A 14,409-nucleotide genomic window follows, 5' to 3' on the forward strand; every position below is an offset into this window, starting at 1 on the left:
TGGGCTTTCCTCCTGTGACGGCTCAATTCTACAGCAGGGTGGGGGCTTCTGATGCCACTCTGCAGAAAATGACAGTAAATGTCTGATGCCTCTGTATGGAGGGACCCTGATGCTGGGAAAGACTGTGGGCAGGAGGAGAAGGGGGCAACAGAGGATGAAATGAACCAACTCAATGAACATGAGTTTGCGTAAACTCCGGGAGATAGTGAAGGATAGGGAAGCCTGGCGTGGGATCGCAAAGAGTTGGACACAACTGAGTGACTGAACAGTGGAGGGAAGGGGGTCGGGGGAGATTCTCCCAGGAAATGCCATCTTTCCCCAGTGAGAATCCATTGGTCACATTTCACTCCGCAATGGAGGTCTCTCTCAGCGGAGTTTCAGGTTCACAAGAGGTGGCAAATAGCATGAATGGACTGAAGGGCTGGGGCAGGAAAAAACACAAAGCTGTTTGAGATAAATGGAGAGAGTAACATGGGTGCATATACATGAACATATGTAAACAGATAGCCAATGGGAATTTGCCATATGACTCAGGGAACTCAAACTGGGGCTCTGTAATAACCTAGAGGGTGGGAAAGGGTGGGAGGGGGGAGGGAGATTCAAGAGGGAGGGGACATATGTACACCTATGGTTAATTCATGTTGATACATGACAGAAATCAAACCAATATTGTAAAACAATCATCAATCAATTAAAAATAAATATTAAAAGAAAAAAACCCCAAAACCAAAAGCCATGATGTGCCTCAAGGAATTCTTGTGCCTGTGGATGTTGAAAATGTGAGATTTGGACCGCAGGCCGAGGGCCCTGCTGCTCTCCGGAGGCACACTGGGCTAAGGCGGAGTTCTACTATTGGACAGGGGCCTCCGACCCCACCTGTGCATCAAGTGCTCTTTGTTAGGCTGCCCAAGGCACGTGCATCACACGCAGATACAGCTCTTTCCTAGCACTATGAGCTGGTATTACTGTGATTAATAAAACAATGCACGCTAAAGTACCCCTGAATTCACGGCAGCCGGTCACTCTCATGTTCCCCCAAATCAGTAGACAGTAGAAATACAGCTACTCTCCTGTCTGGGATCCTCAAAATGTCTTCGTGTCAAAAATGTGTCCTCCTTTTTTTTGGAGATTAAGAATCATAGGTGTAAGGTGATTATGCTCAGATTGCAGATGGCTGCAAGGGCCCGCTGGGTTCTAGGGTCTGCCAGTTATTCTAGTCTAGGTCTGGTGCTGTGGGTAAGGCTCTTGTCTGAGGTTCTTTTATGTCCTAAGACCTTGGAATGTCAGACATTGGCACCTAAGTGGAGAGAAGAATCTAAAAGTCAGTTGCACTGGTGAGGTCAGAGCGGCTGGCCTTGGCCTAAAGGGAGGTTCTCTCTCAGAACTACAGCTTCTGAAGAGGCATGGTGTCTTCAGTTAGCTGTCTTCTCTAGGCCCTGTCTGGGGATAATAATCCCTCTTGGGGGCCCTCTCCTTTTTACCTTAGAGAATCTAAGATTTTGTTTTTTGGGGCTCTCTACACATCTATATTGATGGGTGCAGCTAGACTAAAAGTCCATGTATGAACCTCTAGTTCATATCATAAGGCCAGTAGCAACTCAGCAGCCCACATTCTTCATGGACTATTTTAGGTCCTCTTCATCCAAGAAGCCTTCCTGGATGTCTGCCCAGGGATTCAAGCATATATTTGATAGTGGCATACAGCTTTGTCCCTACCTATCATTTGAATAGTTCATGTATGTGCCCTGGGGAGACAGGGATCATGGTTTATTGACACTTCTGACTCTCTATCCAGGTCTTCCCAATAGGCAGGGAAACCATCATCATTTCTGCATCTCTAGCACCCAGGACAGTGTCTGGCACACAATAGGTGCCCAGGATCTATTACTATTATTGAATTCTGCCATTTACTCCTGGGCCTAGTTCAGGGCCAGCCACATGGTAGCTGCCAAATAAAGACTTGGTGATGGTTTGGGTCAATAAATGCTAGTTGAATGAAGAAATGGTTCCCCTTTACAGTGCAATCCTGTGCCTCCTGTTGGCAGTAATGTCCTGAGACCTGGGGCAGCTCCTTTTCCTCCTGTGTAGCAGGAGGAGATGGGAGCAGATAATCATCAAGATCGCCTCACTTCAAGGGAAAAATCCATATATGGTTACAGGCCAGTTTCTTTCAACTTATTTCAATAAACATTGAATTAGCAACTACTATGTACAAGGCAAGATGACTTAGACATTATGCAAGTCAAGAAGCCTGTGGCTAACTGGGGGTGAGGGGAGAAGACATTCACTTGCTTAAAGCAAAGAAAAGTGTTGAGGGACTTCCCTGGTGGGCCAGTGGTTAGGAAGCCACCTTGCAATGCAGGGGACGTGGGAGGTTTGGCCCCTGGTCCGGGAACTAAGATCCTGCATCCTGCAGGGCAACTAAACCCACGCGTCACAACTAGAAAGCCCACGCACCACAACCAGAGAAAGCCTGTGCTGCAGCAAAGACTTCACACGCTGCAGAGAAGAGTCCACACTCAGCAATGAAGACCCAGTGCAGCCAAAATGATGATAATTTTTAAAAACCGTTGACTCAAGGGACGAGCAGTATGCCAGGGGCTAGGTGGTCAGGGGTAGGTGGGGAGGGCTCGCTGAGTAGGAGGCTGGGGCCTGTACCCCAAGCCCTCCCTATCTTTCCTTGGTTTTCTTCTGCTTGAACAAATTTCAGAACATCAATTGCTCCTTTGAAATGACTTCAGGACCACTTTTGGGGAAATTAGCTTTAGAACAGCAGAGAGCTTGCTGAAAGGTTGTCCATCAAAGACAGAATTTTTAAGCACCAGATGTCATTAAAATCTTATCGGTTCACTCAAAATTAAGGCAATGAAAAATTAAAGTGGATTTCCATTTGACTCCAGCCAAGAGTGTAGGGTGTTGGTAACCAGGGTGGAGTCCAGCTTTGTACGAAGGGGCAGGACAAGGGGGTCAGATTGAAGATGCTACAGAGGAAGCAATGCCCCCAGTCCTTGACTTTCTGGTTGTGGAGAACAGAGGTTGCTGAGCAGCCTGGCATGAATTCTTATCTGAGGACACACCCTGCCAGCCACGCCTGTATTTTTTCACTCCTTGCTGTCCACCACTTTGGGAATGGCCAGTGGGTTCATTCATGCAACCTGTTATTAACATTGTGTTTGTGGCTTACACTTCCTGAACATCTACTATTGTGCTGGGTACTGTTAGCACCTACAGGTATTAATTCATCTAAACTTCCAAAGGACCCTGAGTTATAAGGATTATTATTATCTGCATCTTATGGTTGGAAGATTCAGGCCCTGAGAAGTTAAAGGACTTGCCCAAGGTGGCCTGGCTCCAGCTCTGTGTCCTTAACCATTTCTCAGTGTGTGACAGTCACTGGCTACAGTGGCGAACAAGGTGGATTGGTCCCTGCCTGCACAGAACTGATGGTCAATGTGGGAGGCAGATAATAGTTACTCAATCAGAGTTCAGTGACAATTGAAGTAAGTACCGCTGTTAGGGTATTCTGAGAATTAAAATACTGTAGGGTATTCTGAGAATTAATTAAAGGAGTTCTTTCATAATCTTGGCCAGGTTGCGGAGGTGGTAGTATCCGAGCATAGAGCCTTCCCAGAGGAAGTCATCTTTAAGTTGAAATATGATGGATGAGAAGGTATTATCAGGTAAAGAGGAGGAGAAAGAGTGATCCAGGCAGAGGGAATGCACATTTGATGCCTGGAGTCAGGAGACAGTTGGCCCACGTGGCTGAAGTAAAGCGAGTGATGGGAGGGGCGTAAGAGAGGTAGAGGAGTTGGGGAGGGCCAGACCACGTGGACCCCGGGTCACTGGATGGCGTTTGGATAAATGTCATGGGATGCCACTGAGGCATTCTGAGCCTCAGTGTGATGTGAACGGATCTGGTCACCATGTTCAGAGTAGGGGCAGCTGGACAAAAGGGGAGGCCCAGAGACAAGAAGGAGGCCAAGGCAGTGCCGGGTGAGGGATGGTGCTCAGTGTACAAGCAGAGTGACAGCGGCTGGTGAAAAATGGATGGATTTGCAGTATGTTTAGGGGGTGGACTGCCAGGACACGTGTAGGGACCAGGAGTCTAAGCCTGGGGGACGGCAAAAGTTTCTTGTCTGTCTCCACCACATCCTCTGTAAGCACAGACTGAGCACCCACACTTTTGTCTGACTTAAAAACTGGTCTGTCCCCAGCCCTTAGAAAAGAGCCTGTACATAACAGGCGTTCAATTAACGTTTGTTAATTTGAATGGAATGGAGAACTGAAGCCCAGAGGAGATAAAGGAAAGATGATTTTTAGGAAATAAAAATAGAAAGTGAAGGAGAAAAGAAGGAAAAGTCAAGAAAAGGTGGCAGACTACCAAAAGCTCAGTTTCCCAGGACCTGGAAGGTGGCGCGGTTGAGGGGGGTTACCTGTCCATCCGGCCAGGCAGCAGCAGTGGCCTGTGACGGGGTCGCAGCCATCTGCGTGGCTGCAGTCACAGCGTTCACTGCAGTTCAGCCCAAATGTGCCATCCTGTGGAGACAGAAATGGTGAGATCCAGACCCCCAGAGGTTCTCATACTTCTGTGGGATTTTGATGACAAAACTGAGCTGCTACCCAACAAGGATGCAGAGAAACTGGGGCCGGGGCAAAGTGAAGGCCTGTTTTTATAATTGGGGATTCAATGAAGTCACTCCAAAAATGTTCTTAGCTGCATTAACAGGAGTATGCAGTCTGGAAGGAGGGAAGTGATAGTCCTTTCCTACTTTGCAGAGAGCTATAATGATCATCAATTAACATTGGAAATAAAAATGCACTTTGCCAGTTTCAGAACATTGATCACATATAAAGAAGGATTATGATTTATTCTTGGTTACTGGGTAAGAAGATGGCAATCGATGTTTGTTGGGTGCTCAAACATTAGCTATCAAGAGTCTTATTTAACTCATTTCTCTTCATCTTCACAACAACTCTATGAGATGGTTTCATTATATTCAAAATTTAAAGATGAGGTGAAGTAACACGCTCCAGGCAACATAGCTAGGATGAGGCAAAGCCAGGATTGGAACCCAGGACTGTAGGACTCATTCAATAGACCATCAGGTTAGTTTAACTTATTGGTATCATAGGCTAAGATCCAGGGAATAAGTCTAGGCGGTTATTGCTGGATAATGCTTGGTTTAGTCCTTCCACACCTTGATCATAAAATTATAGGCTGTTGGAGTTAGAAAGAAACTTAGCCATTATCAACTCTGGCAACTCTGATGGATTGGGAAGGGCTGTCCTGTAGCGCTGTGTCATGAAGGATTCTGGAGTTGCATCTGGGCTCAGGTTAACTGTGCCAGAGTCAATAATGGCTACCAAGAGACCCCTGGGGAAAGTGACTCCACGTCACCATATCCCCAGTATCTACCATTTTACAGATGAGAGGGCTGAGGCTGAAAGTAGGACAGAGTGATTAGAACTGGGGCTGAGATCTAAATCCGGGTGTCCCATCACCTGGTCCAATGCTCTTCTCTGTACTTCTGTGGACAAAATAACCACAGGGAAAAGGTCTGAGGGGGCTGCTGGGTCACCCCCATCCTTCCCCGCCCCCCACTCACCGGGCAGGGCAGTTCACAGGTGTCCCCCAGCCAGCCGGGGGTGCAGGAGCAGGAGCCGTCTGTGGGGCTGCAGGCTGCCCCATTGGCACAGGCACAGCTCTCATTGCAGTTCAGGCCCCACATCCCGCTGGGACACGGCAGGGTGCAGTCGAGGCCCTGCCACCCTGAGGGGAAGGAACAAGGCTGTCACCTCTCTGTCACGTGTCAGCAGTTTTCTGCCCACTTCCCCCGGCTCTGTAGAAGACAAGGCACCCAAACCACCCCTTCTCTGGTAGCTGGGGCAGAGCACGCATCCCACCTGCTGAGTCCACTCGGAAGCACAGCATGGTTGTTGAGAGCACAGGGGCTAGGAGCTGGCTCTCCTGCCTGCGGGTTCTCCCTGTTCTTGCTGTAGGTGGATGATCTCACCCAGACAGGGCATCAACGGAGGTGGGGGTCCTCTCTGCGCCCAGGGCGGACTCAGGAAGCTTATCTCAGGGCCCTGTGCTTGGAACAGGCTGGTTTCCCATTCTGAGGCTGCTTACTGGCCTGTGTCCCCTCAGATCCACTTCTCCCCTTCCCCTGCTCTGTGTCTCAGGGGGCTGACCCCTGCAGCTGCTCTCAGGTGGGCTTGCCAGCGGGAGACCTGGCCAGTGACGGGAGGGCGGGGGCAGGAGAGGCACAGGTATCTTCTCTTCTTTCTCTGCTGTGAGCAGGGCCTCTGGGGGTGGCTGTCTCAGTACTCCAGCACCATCTTGCAGCCGCTCTGCCCCTGTCTCAGTCCCTACCAGGTGGTCCTCACTCACAGGCTCTGGGAACTCCACTTTCTCCCTTCGTCCCTCTCACCCTAGAAGTGGTAGCAACTGTGAGAGAAGCTACAAATTTCCGGGTTGCTCACATTCCCTTGCATATCTCTGCAGCTCTTCTAACACTCTGGTAACAAATCCCTTTTATTACATTCCTGCTGTTGAAGTCCCGGGCATGAGTCTCCTTGGCTGGAACCTGACATGCAGGCTCCCTGACTCTGCATGTGGGTGGGTGGGCAGCTGGCAGCCCACCTGGGCAACTTCTGTGTGCACATGTGAGGGGATGGGATGAGACAGCAGGCACATTACCCTCCTTGCAGGTGCAGGAGCCGTCAACTGGGGAGCAGGCGCCGCCGTTGTTACAGCTGCAGACAGACGAGCAGTTGGAGCCGTAGGTCCCTGCCGCACAGGGAACGGCGCAGACCTCCCCCTGGAAAAGGAGGGGGACTTGGGGTCAGAGGTGCCCCATGGTGAGTGGCTATGGTAGGTAGTGCCTCCCCCTGCCCCTCTCCATGTTCTGAAACCTGTGAGTATGTTACCTTACATGGCAGTCGTGATTAAGGACTTTGAGATGGAGAGTGTCTTTGATTAGCTAGGGTGGCCCAAATTGATCATGTAAGTCCTGAAGGTAGACGATAACTAAAAAGATAGCCCTGAGAAGTCCTCCACCTGCCTGCATTGACTTTGGAGACAGAGGAATGGGGCCACAAACCAAGGAATGCAGCGGTCTCTAGAAGCCAGTCTTCTTGCCTAGAAAATTCCATGGACAGAGGAACCTGGCAAGCTATAGTCTATAGGGTCACAAAGAATCAGACGTGACTAAGCAACTGAGCGCGTGTGCTCACGTGTGCACACACACACGCACATGCACGCACACGCACACACACACACGTGCACACACACACACACACACGAAGCCAGAGGCTTCATTTTACAACTAACATGAAAATGGGGACCTCAGTCCCACAACCCTAGGAACTGAATTTTGCCAAAAATCCAAATGAGCAGAAAATAGATTCTCCCCTAGAGCCACCAGAAAGGAATATAGCCAGATGACATCTTGGCTTTAGTCCTGTGAGACCCATACTGGACTTCCAACCTACGGAAATGTAAGATAGCACACTTGTTTTGTTTGATGTGTGAATTTGCTACAGCAGTGATAGGATCGCAATACAATGAGTCTCACCAGTTGGGGGAGGGGTCAGGCCTCCAGACCACTGCTCTAGAGTGGGCAAAGCCCTCAAGGAATTTGACCCCTGAACCTCTATTAGGTCACACGGGCACAAAATTTAACCCTTTGCTTCTCAATCTTATTTGATTCTTACCAGGAACCCCCTGAAGCAGATAACAATATCCTAACCTCAAAGAAGTTAAATGTAAATAATAACAGCTAATATGTATTAAGCACTTTCTCAATATCAGGTACCATCATTTCATTTAATCTTAACAATATCCTCAAGAGATAGGAACTAGAGCCTCAGTATCATTCCAGGTCACGGAGCTAACTATGGTTGATCTCTATTTGAACCCAAGCTGGCTGCTTAACCATTCTGTTTTTAGCGTTGGCAACCAGTTTCCTTGGAAAACATTCTCTGAAATGAAAAAAAAAAAAAACCAACATTCTCTGAAATGGGGACAATCCATTTCAGAACAATTAGTGGGCTCTTGAGAACAATCCCTACGAGGGGAAAGGGAAGGAAGAAGGACAGACAGAAATTGAACTCTGGTACAGTTGCAACAATAGCCTCAGCTGATCTGCCAGGCAGCTCTGGAGCTGGTTGGCCCTTAGAATTGTCCTGCCAGGGGAAAGGGAGAGAGAGGCTCCATATCCCTGACCAGTCATTGGTATCCACTGCCCCGGGGAAGGGGGCATAACTTCAGGGGAATCTGTGCTCTTTGATGGAAGGCAATTTCTGCAGAGAGACTCATCTGGGAGCTACTAAGTTTCCTGCAGTTGGGAGGAAACTGCACGCCTTCATCCTGAATCGTGTATCTGGGTGACACCCTACAGGATCCACTGCACCAGACCTCCTTGGGTGGGCTGTTAGCTCTAGTAAGGCATTCAGAGTGAGGGCAAGTCACAGGGCTACCAAGACTGGGGACTTCAGAGGCTTTGAGGGGTGGAAGAATTCAGTTAATCAGAGGAAGTAGGGTTAAAGGCAGTCTAGGAGGGGAGGGTGTGAACAAGGGTGCAGAGGAGTATGGGAGCTGGGAATGTTCTAGGGGTAGCAGGAGGAGGGAGTTTGTTGTAAGGAGGGGTGAGGGAGATATTTCAAAAGGCTGTTGGGGGACTTCCCTGGTGGTCCAGCAGTTAAGACTCTGTGCTCCCAATGCAGGGGGCCCAGGTTCGATCTCTGGTCAGGGAACTAGATCCCACATGCCACAACTAAGATCCAGTGCAGTCAAATAAATATATTTTTAAAAGCGGGACATTGGTAGCCGGGAATGCGAGGGAAGGGAATCTGGGCTCTCAGAGTCCCCAGGACACGCCTTCCCTACTCAGGAACCCTCGTTGGGGATGTCTGCTCTGGTGCACATACTGGGATGCTTAATTCCCACCATCTCCCCCCAAGGAGTATCTCCAGCTAACTTCTCAGGTCTTATGCTGAGGTTTACTATGGGAATGCTGATGCATGGGCCAGGACACCAGAGCTCACCTGGGCCCCACTGGCTGTGTGACATTCGATAGGTTACTGCCCCTCTCTGAGCCTCACTTCCAGCATTTTTGAAATGACAGCCTTGAAGTAGGGGAGCTCAGTTCTCAACTATCAGGGTCCCAGGCAGTTGGCCTTATCCCCATTCAGGTCACAGAGAGATCTTATTTGGCCCTTGGTGAAGAGGCTCCTCTCTAGCCCTTCTCTCTGCTCCCGCTTGCCCAGGCTGGGTCAGGGTGGAGAGACTGGGCAGTGTGGAGTCCTGCACCAGATGGCTCCATGATTCCCACTCTTTCCCAGGCCAGTCTTTGGCTGATCCTGACCAGCTGTAATCTATTAGTGCTCCCATTACCCAGAAAAATTCTAATTTCTCCAGGACTACAAATAGCCCAGAAGAATATGATTAAGCTCTGAGGCCCTTGGCCGGGGTGTAAATTGCATGCTCAGTCTATGATTTTCTCTGCATGAGTTTAAGAGGAAGGGGTTTCTCTCCTGGAATCCTCATTAGTGTCCCCAATCCCTGCTCTCTGAGGAGAATTCAAGGGGCTTGTGAGTCCAATTGTGGATCTGTTGGCGGGGTTGAGAGAACTGCCCACCCTGCCCTGCTCCAGGGGGCAAGATGCAGAGCACCCAGCCCAGAATATCTGTCCCCAGAAGGCTGCACCAGGTCCCATTTTCTCCCAGAGCAGCCTGTACAGGTATATGGACAGTCCGCCTGGCTTTACAACAGCCCTGGGAAGTCACCAGGCGAGAAGACTTTCTGCTTCCCAGAGAAGGAGAGGGAGACAGAGCAGGGCAGGGGCTTATCCAGGGCCCCATGGTGTATCAGTGAGGGGTGAAGGAGGAAGAACCAGATCTTTCCACAAAGGTGGCAGAGCCTGGGGGTTAGAGAATGGACTCTAGTGCCATCCTGCTGCTACCACTGACTCACTGCCTGACCTTGAGCAATTTACTGAACCTCTTGGGGACTCAGTTCTTCCATCTGTCAAATGGGAATAATAATGTCCTTACTTCATAGTATTGTTAAGAGGATTAAATGAGTTATTACATATGAAGCCATAGTTTTTCCAGTAGTTTCCACATGTAGAGATGTGAGAGTTGGACCATAAAGAAGGCTGAGCACCAAAGTATTGATACTTTCTAACTGTAGTACTGGAGAAGACTCTTTGAGAGTCCTTGGACTTCGAGGAGATCAAACCAGGTCATCCTAAACGAATCAACCCTGAATGTTCATTGGAAGGACTGGAGCTGAAGCTCCAATAGTTGGCTACCTGATGCAAAGAGCTGTCTCACTGGGAAAGACCCTGATGCTGGGAGAGACCGAGGACAGGAGAAGGGGGCAACAGAAGGTGAAATGGTTGGATGGCATCACCGACTCAGTGGACATGAGTTTGAGCAAATTTCAGGAGATGTTAAAGGACAAGGAAGCCTGATGTGCTGCGGCCCATGAGGCCGCAGAGTTGGGCATGACTAATTGACTGAACAATAGCACGTGAAGCAGATAGAAGAGGGCCTGGCAGGCAGAGAGCACGCTAAAAGCTGTCATTACTACAAAGAAATAGTATCTCTTATGAAACGACTACACAAAACCCTCTAAGGTTTCAGCAGAAGGCAGCTCTGGTAGAGGGCTCCATCTCTCACTCGAACAAATGCCGGCCCTGTGCAGGGGAGGAGAGCTGGTGTTCACAGGGGGCACGTGACCTCACTCCCCCAGTTTCAGCTTCCTGCCTCCTCCTCCAGGCTGTCTTCCTGGTTCCCCTTACCACAGTTGAACAGGCCTGAACTTTTACCACAGTTCTGGGGGATGAAATGACCACTCACTGAGGGGCTACCATGTGCCCCATGCTGTTAGTGCTCAAAACTTCCCATTTGTTAGCTCCGAATGGCAAAAAAACCCAAATGGGGAAGTGGGCAGTTTCTAAAGTACACAGTTCTGCCCTGAAGGAATGTGAGCCTGGTACAGCTCCCCCTCCTCCACCTCTTGGCCCTGACCCAACCAGGTTCAAACTCCTCAATAAGCACAAATACAAACAGGGAAACTTTTAATCACATTCCCTACTTTGTGTCCTCTGATCTGCGGGGTCAGGCCTGGCATACAATTGATTGGCTGTCTCTGGTGATGGGCATGCACGGCAAGCCAATAATCAACCTAGCTTCTCAGGTTTAGACTTATAGCCCCACCTACCTCAAAGTATCCCCTGGCCAAGGTCTGGCGATTATCAGGGTGCCCACTGCCACAGCCCCCCTGCAATAAGCCATTCTCTTACACATTCATCTCCCCAGTTTGGGGCACCACTAACAGGCCTTGATTATGATGGCCTGTGTGGTACCCGAGCCTACAGGGGTCATTATTTATGCCTATACATGCTTAGGCATTTCCCAGTTTTCCTAGGTGGTGCTAGTGGTAAAGAACCCGCCTGCCAGTGCAGGTTAGATGTAAGAGATACAGGTTCAATCCCTGGGTTGGGAAGTCCCCTGGAGAAGTAAATTGCAACCCACTCCAGGATTCTTGCCTGGAAAATCTCATGGACAGAGGAGCCTGACAGGCTACAGTCCATGGGGTTGCACAGAGTCGGACATGACTGAAGTGACTTAGTATGCATGCATGCTTAGGCAGTCAGGGTACACACCTATGAGTTTCTGTGTGCGTTTGTCTCTGGGGGTGTCTATTTACCCATCTGTGTGGATTTGGGTATAAAACTGTGACTCCTTCCTCATCTTTCCCTCCTGTGTGTTCCCTTCCCAGCCCACCCGTGCTGCCCTGGTAGGAACTGGGTGCACACACAGCCACTGGGGTGGCTCCTGGTTAGCTCTTAATGCCTGTGTCTGCCCTGGGTTGTGAGCTCAGGGAGCAGGACCTCACTGTACTCACATCTAGATTCTCAGAGCCTGGGGTCCTTCTGGTGTATAATGGGCCCTCGATAACTGTTGTTTAATTGAAATGAGATGTCTGTGTGTACATGCTGGCTTCTACCGTGGACAGAACCAGAAGGACTGAGCAATCTCCATATGCTTTCTTTCTCATGCCAAGCAATTCAACAAATGTTTGCTGAGTGGGGGCTGATTCTGAGCCAGCCCTGGGAGTGGGCTCCAGGGACACACAGGAGCCTGTGACCTGGTCTCTGCCCTTGGGCAGCTCCCAGGCAGTGTGCACACAAGCACACTCATGCTTGCATCTGGAGGCATTTATTTGCCCACTTATTTACTGGCTCCCCCAGTTAGACCAAGAAGCTTTGTGATAAGAGGGATTTTATCTGTCTTGGCTGCCCCAGGATTCCTAGCTCAGTCCCTGGCATGGAGTGGACGTATTCTTTACTGTTGGACAGATGAGTGAGGGGCCCCGGTGGGCCGGGGTTCTGCGGCTCCCATTACACACAGGAAGCAGACTGTTGCCTGGTCTAAGGATGAGTCCCGTGCTGCCACACCGACTCTGGGCCTCCCTGGGGGCTCTTGTGCAAATGGAAAGCCGGGCCAGATCCTGGTCTGTGGTTTCATGTCACACTCTGCCATCTCCTGTGCAAACCCTCCCCGGCTAGGCTGAGGGTCAGACATACAGTCAGAAAATTATGCTGCTGGCCTCAAGTGCATCCACTCAGGAAGACAAGACCCTCCAAGCTGAATAGGATATTAGGGATGATCAGATTCATCGCCATCATGAGAAAGAGACTGAAGGTCAGAGTAGGCCCATGAGGCAGAGCTGGGATTTATCTACCACATCTTCCCCAGCCCAGTGCCTGACCCAGACCAGCCTTGAATCCACATCTGTTGATCTTTTCACCTTCTGACAAAAAGGACAGGACAAGAACCCAAGAAAGTAGCGGGGGTTGCATTCGGCATCTTACATGCTTCACGTAGCCTAGCACCTTTGCTCACTCCCTCAGCCAGGAGTACCCTAAGGCCTTTATTCAAGTTGTTGGCCAAAATCTCCATCCAGAATTCCTATACACCTTATGGCTGGAGGGGTTCCCTGGTGGTTCAGATGGTAAAGAATCCACCTGCAATGCAGGAGACCCAGGTTCGATCTCTGGGTCAGAAAGATCCCCTGGAGAAAGGAATGGCTACCCACCCCAGTATTCTTGCCTGGAGAATCCCATTAACAGAGGAGCCTGGCAGGCTACAGCCCATGGGGTCACAAAGAGTCGGACAACTGAGCAACTAAGCACGTTTACTGCTGGAAAACAATCTTCTGTTCTGATTGACTCATGTTCACACTAGGTAACACACAGGTCTTGGTTTCTTTATCAATTATAGGCAGCTGTTGAAATCAGTCTCCCCATCTTTTCACCATCAAGAAGCTTTGTTAGTGTCCCCTGTCTGCAAAGCTCTTCCAATTTGAGAGACACTGCTGTCACCACGCGCTGGTGTCCAAGGCCAGTCACGTAATGAACAGGTGCAATTTGGCCAGTGACCACATGCCGTTTGATGCTGGTGGCAGCATCTTGTCCACCAACCATGACCTAGAAATTCCTATGATGTCACCTACAACCAATCAGGGCTTCTGATTAGCGCACGCTCACCTGGAAGATCACATAGAGTTAATTTAATTCTAATTAACAGCAGAAGAAAAACCTTGGTGTTTTAGTGAGCTTCATCCTAGGTAATGGAAAATTGCCTGCAGGCTTTGTAAAATGTTCGGAATCGCTCCTGGCAACCTGCTGCAGCTTCTGTACGTGTCTAGCTGGGAACCAGTGGCTGGATCATCTCTAAGGACCCTGTAGCTCTGCCTCTCTGAGCATCTTCTTGCCTGCAGTAGGGGGTCTTAACCCGAAGAAGTGAGGAATGATGGGAATGCAGGCCCAGAGTAGGGAGCCCTCCTGGAATCTAAGAATCACACCGGCTGGGTGGCCACCAATGCTGCTAATGCACGGCCTGGGATTGGTTACATATCCTGCCTCTGCCCTGGGCTGTAAGCTCAGGGAGCCAGGATCTCATTGCATTCACATCTAGATTCTCAGTGGGGTGATAGCTCCTTGTACCGGAACTGGAAAAGATGTTGCAAGTCACCTTGTTTGGCTGCCTTGTTTTACACTTGAGGAAACAGGCCGAGGGAGGGAAAGCAACTTGCCCAAGGTCACACAGCCAACACTGGGAAGGATGGCTTTGGCACTTGAATCTCCTGGCTCTTATTTCAGTACAGTATGCGAAGAGCCTAGGTGTGGTAAAGCTCTGGGGTAGCTGCCCTTGCACACTCCTATTGACGGCACACTCACCACCTAAGCACAGAGCATCCAGAAGACATGGCCCTGACTTTGAGGAAAGGCCACCTGCCAAGCTGACACACTTGCTCTTTCTCAACACCTGGAAGTTGATATCTGGGTGTTTCTTGTATTGTTACCTATCCCCATTACACTTGCAGAGCCCACT

At 49.8% G+C, this 14,409-nt stretch overlaps 1 protein-coding gene across 1 annotated transcript in view; it reads right to left on the reverse strand.

Annotated features, from left to right (window-relative positions):
* Positions 1-14,409, reverse strand: part of MEGF11 (multiple EGF like domains 11) — a 249,764-nt gene that overhangs the window by 27,376 nt on the left and 207,979 nt on the right. The window contains exons 10-12 of the mRNA XM_052646651.1: positions 6,701-6,821; positions 5,607-5,770; positions 4,434-4,536 (exon numbers count right to left, since the gene is read on the reverse strand). Coding sequence (XP_052502611.1) covers positions 4,434-4,536; positions 5,607-5,770; positions 6,701-6,821 — 388 coding nt within the window. The remainder of the gene's footprint in view (positions 1-4,433; positions 4,537-5,606; positions 5,771-6,700; positions 6,822-14,409) is intronic.

This window comes from Budorcas taxicolor, chromosome 10 (genome assembly GCF_023091745.1).
Source record: "Budorcas taxicolor isolate Tak-1 chromosome 10, Takin1.1, whole genome shotgun sequence".
In the NCBI taxonomy this organism is placed as follows: Eukaryota; Metazoa; Chordata; class Mammalia; order Artiodactyla; family Bovidae; genus Budorcas; species Budorcas taxicolor.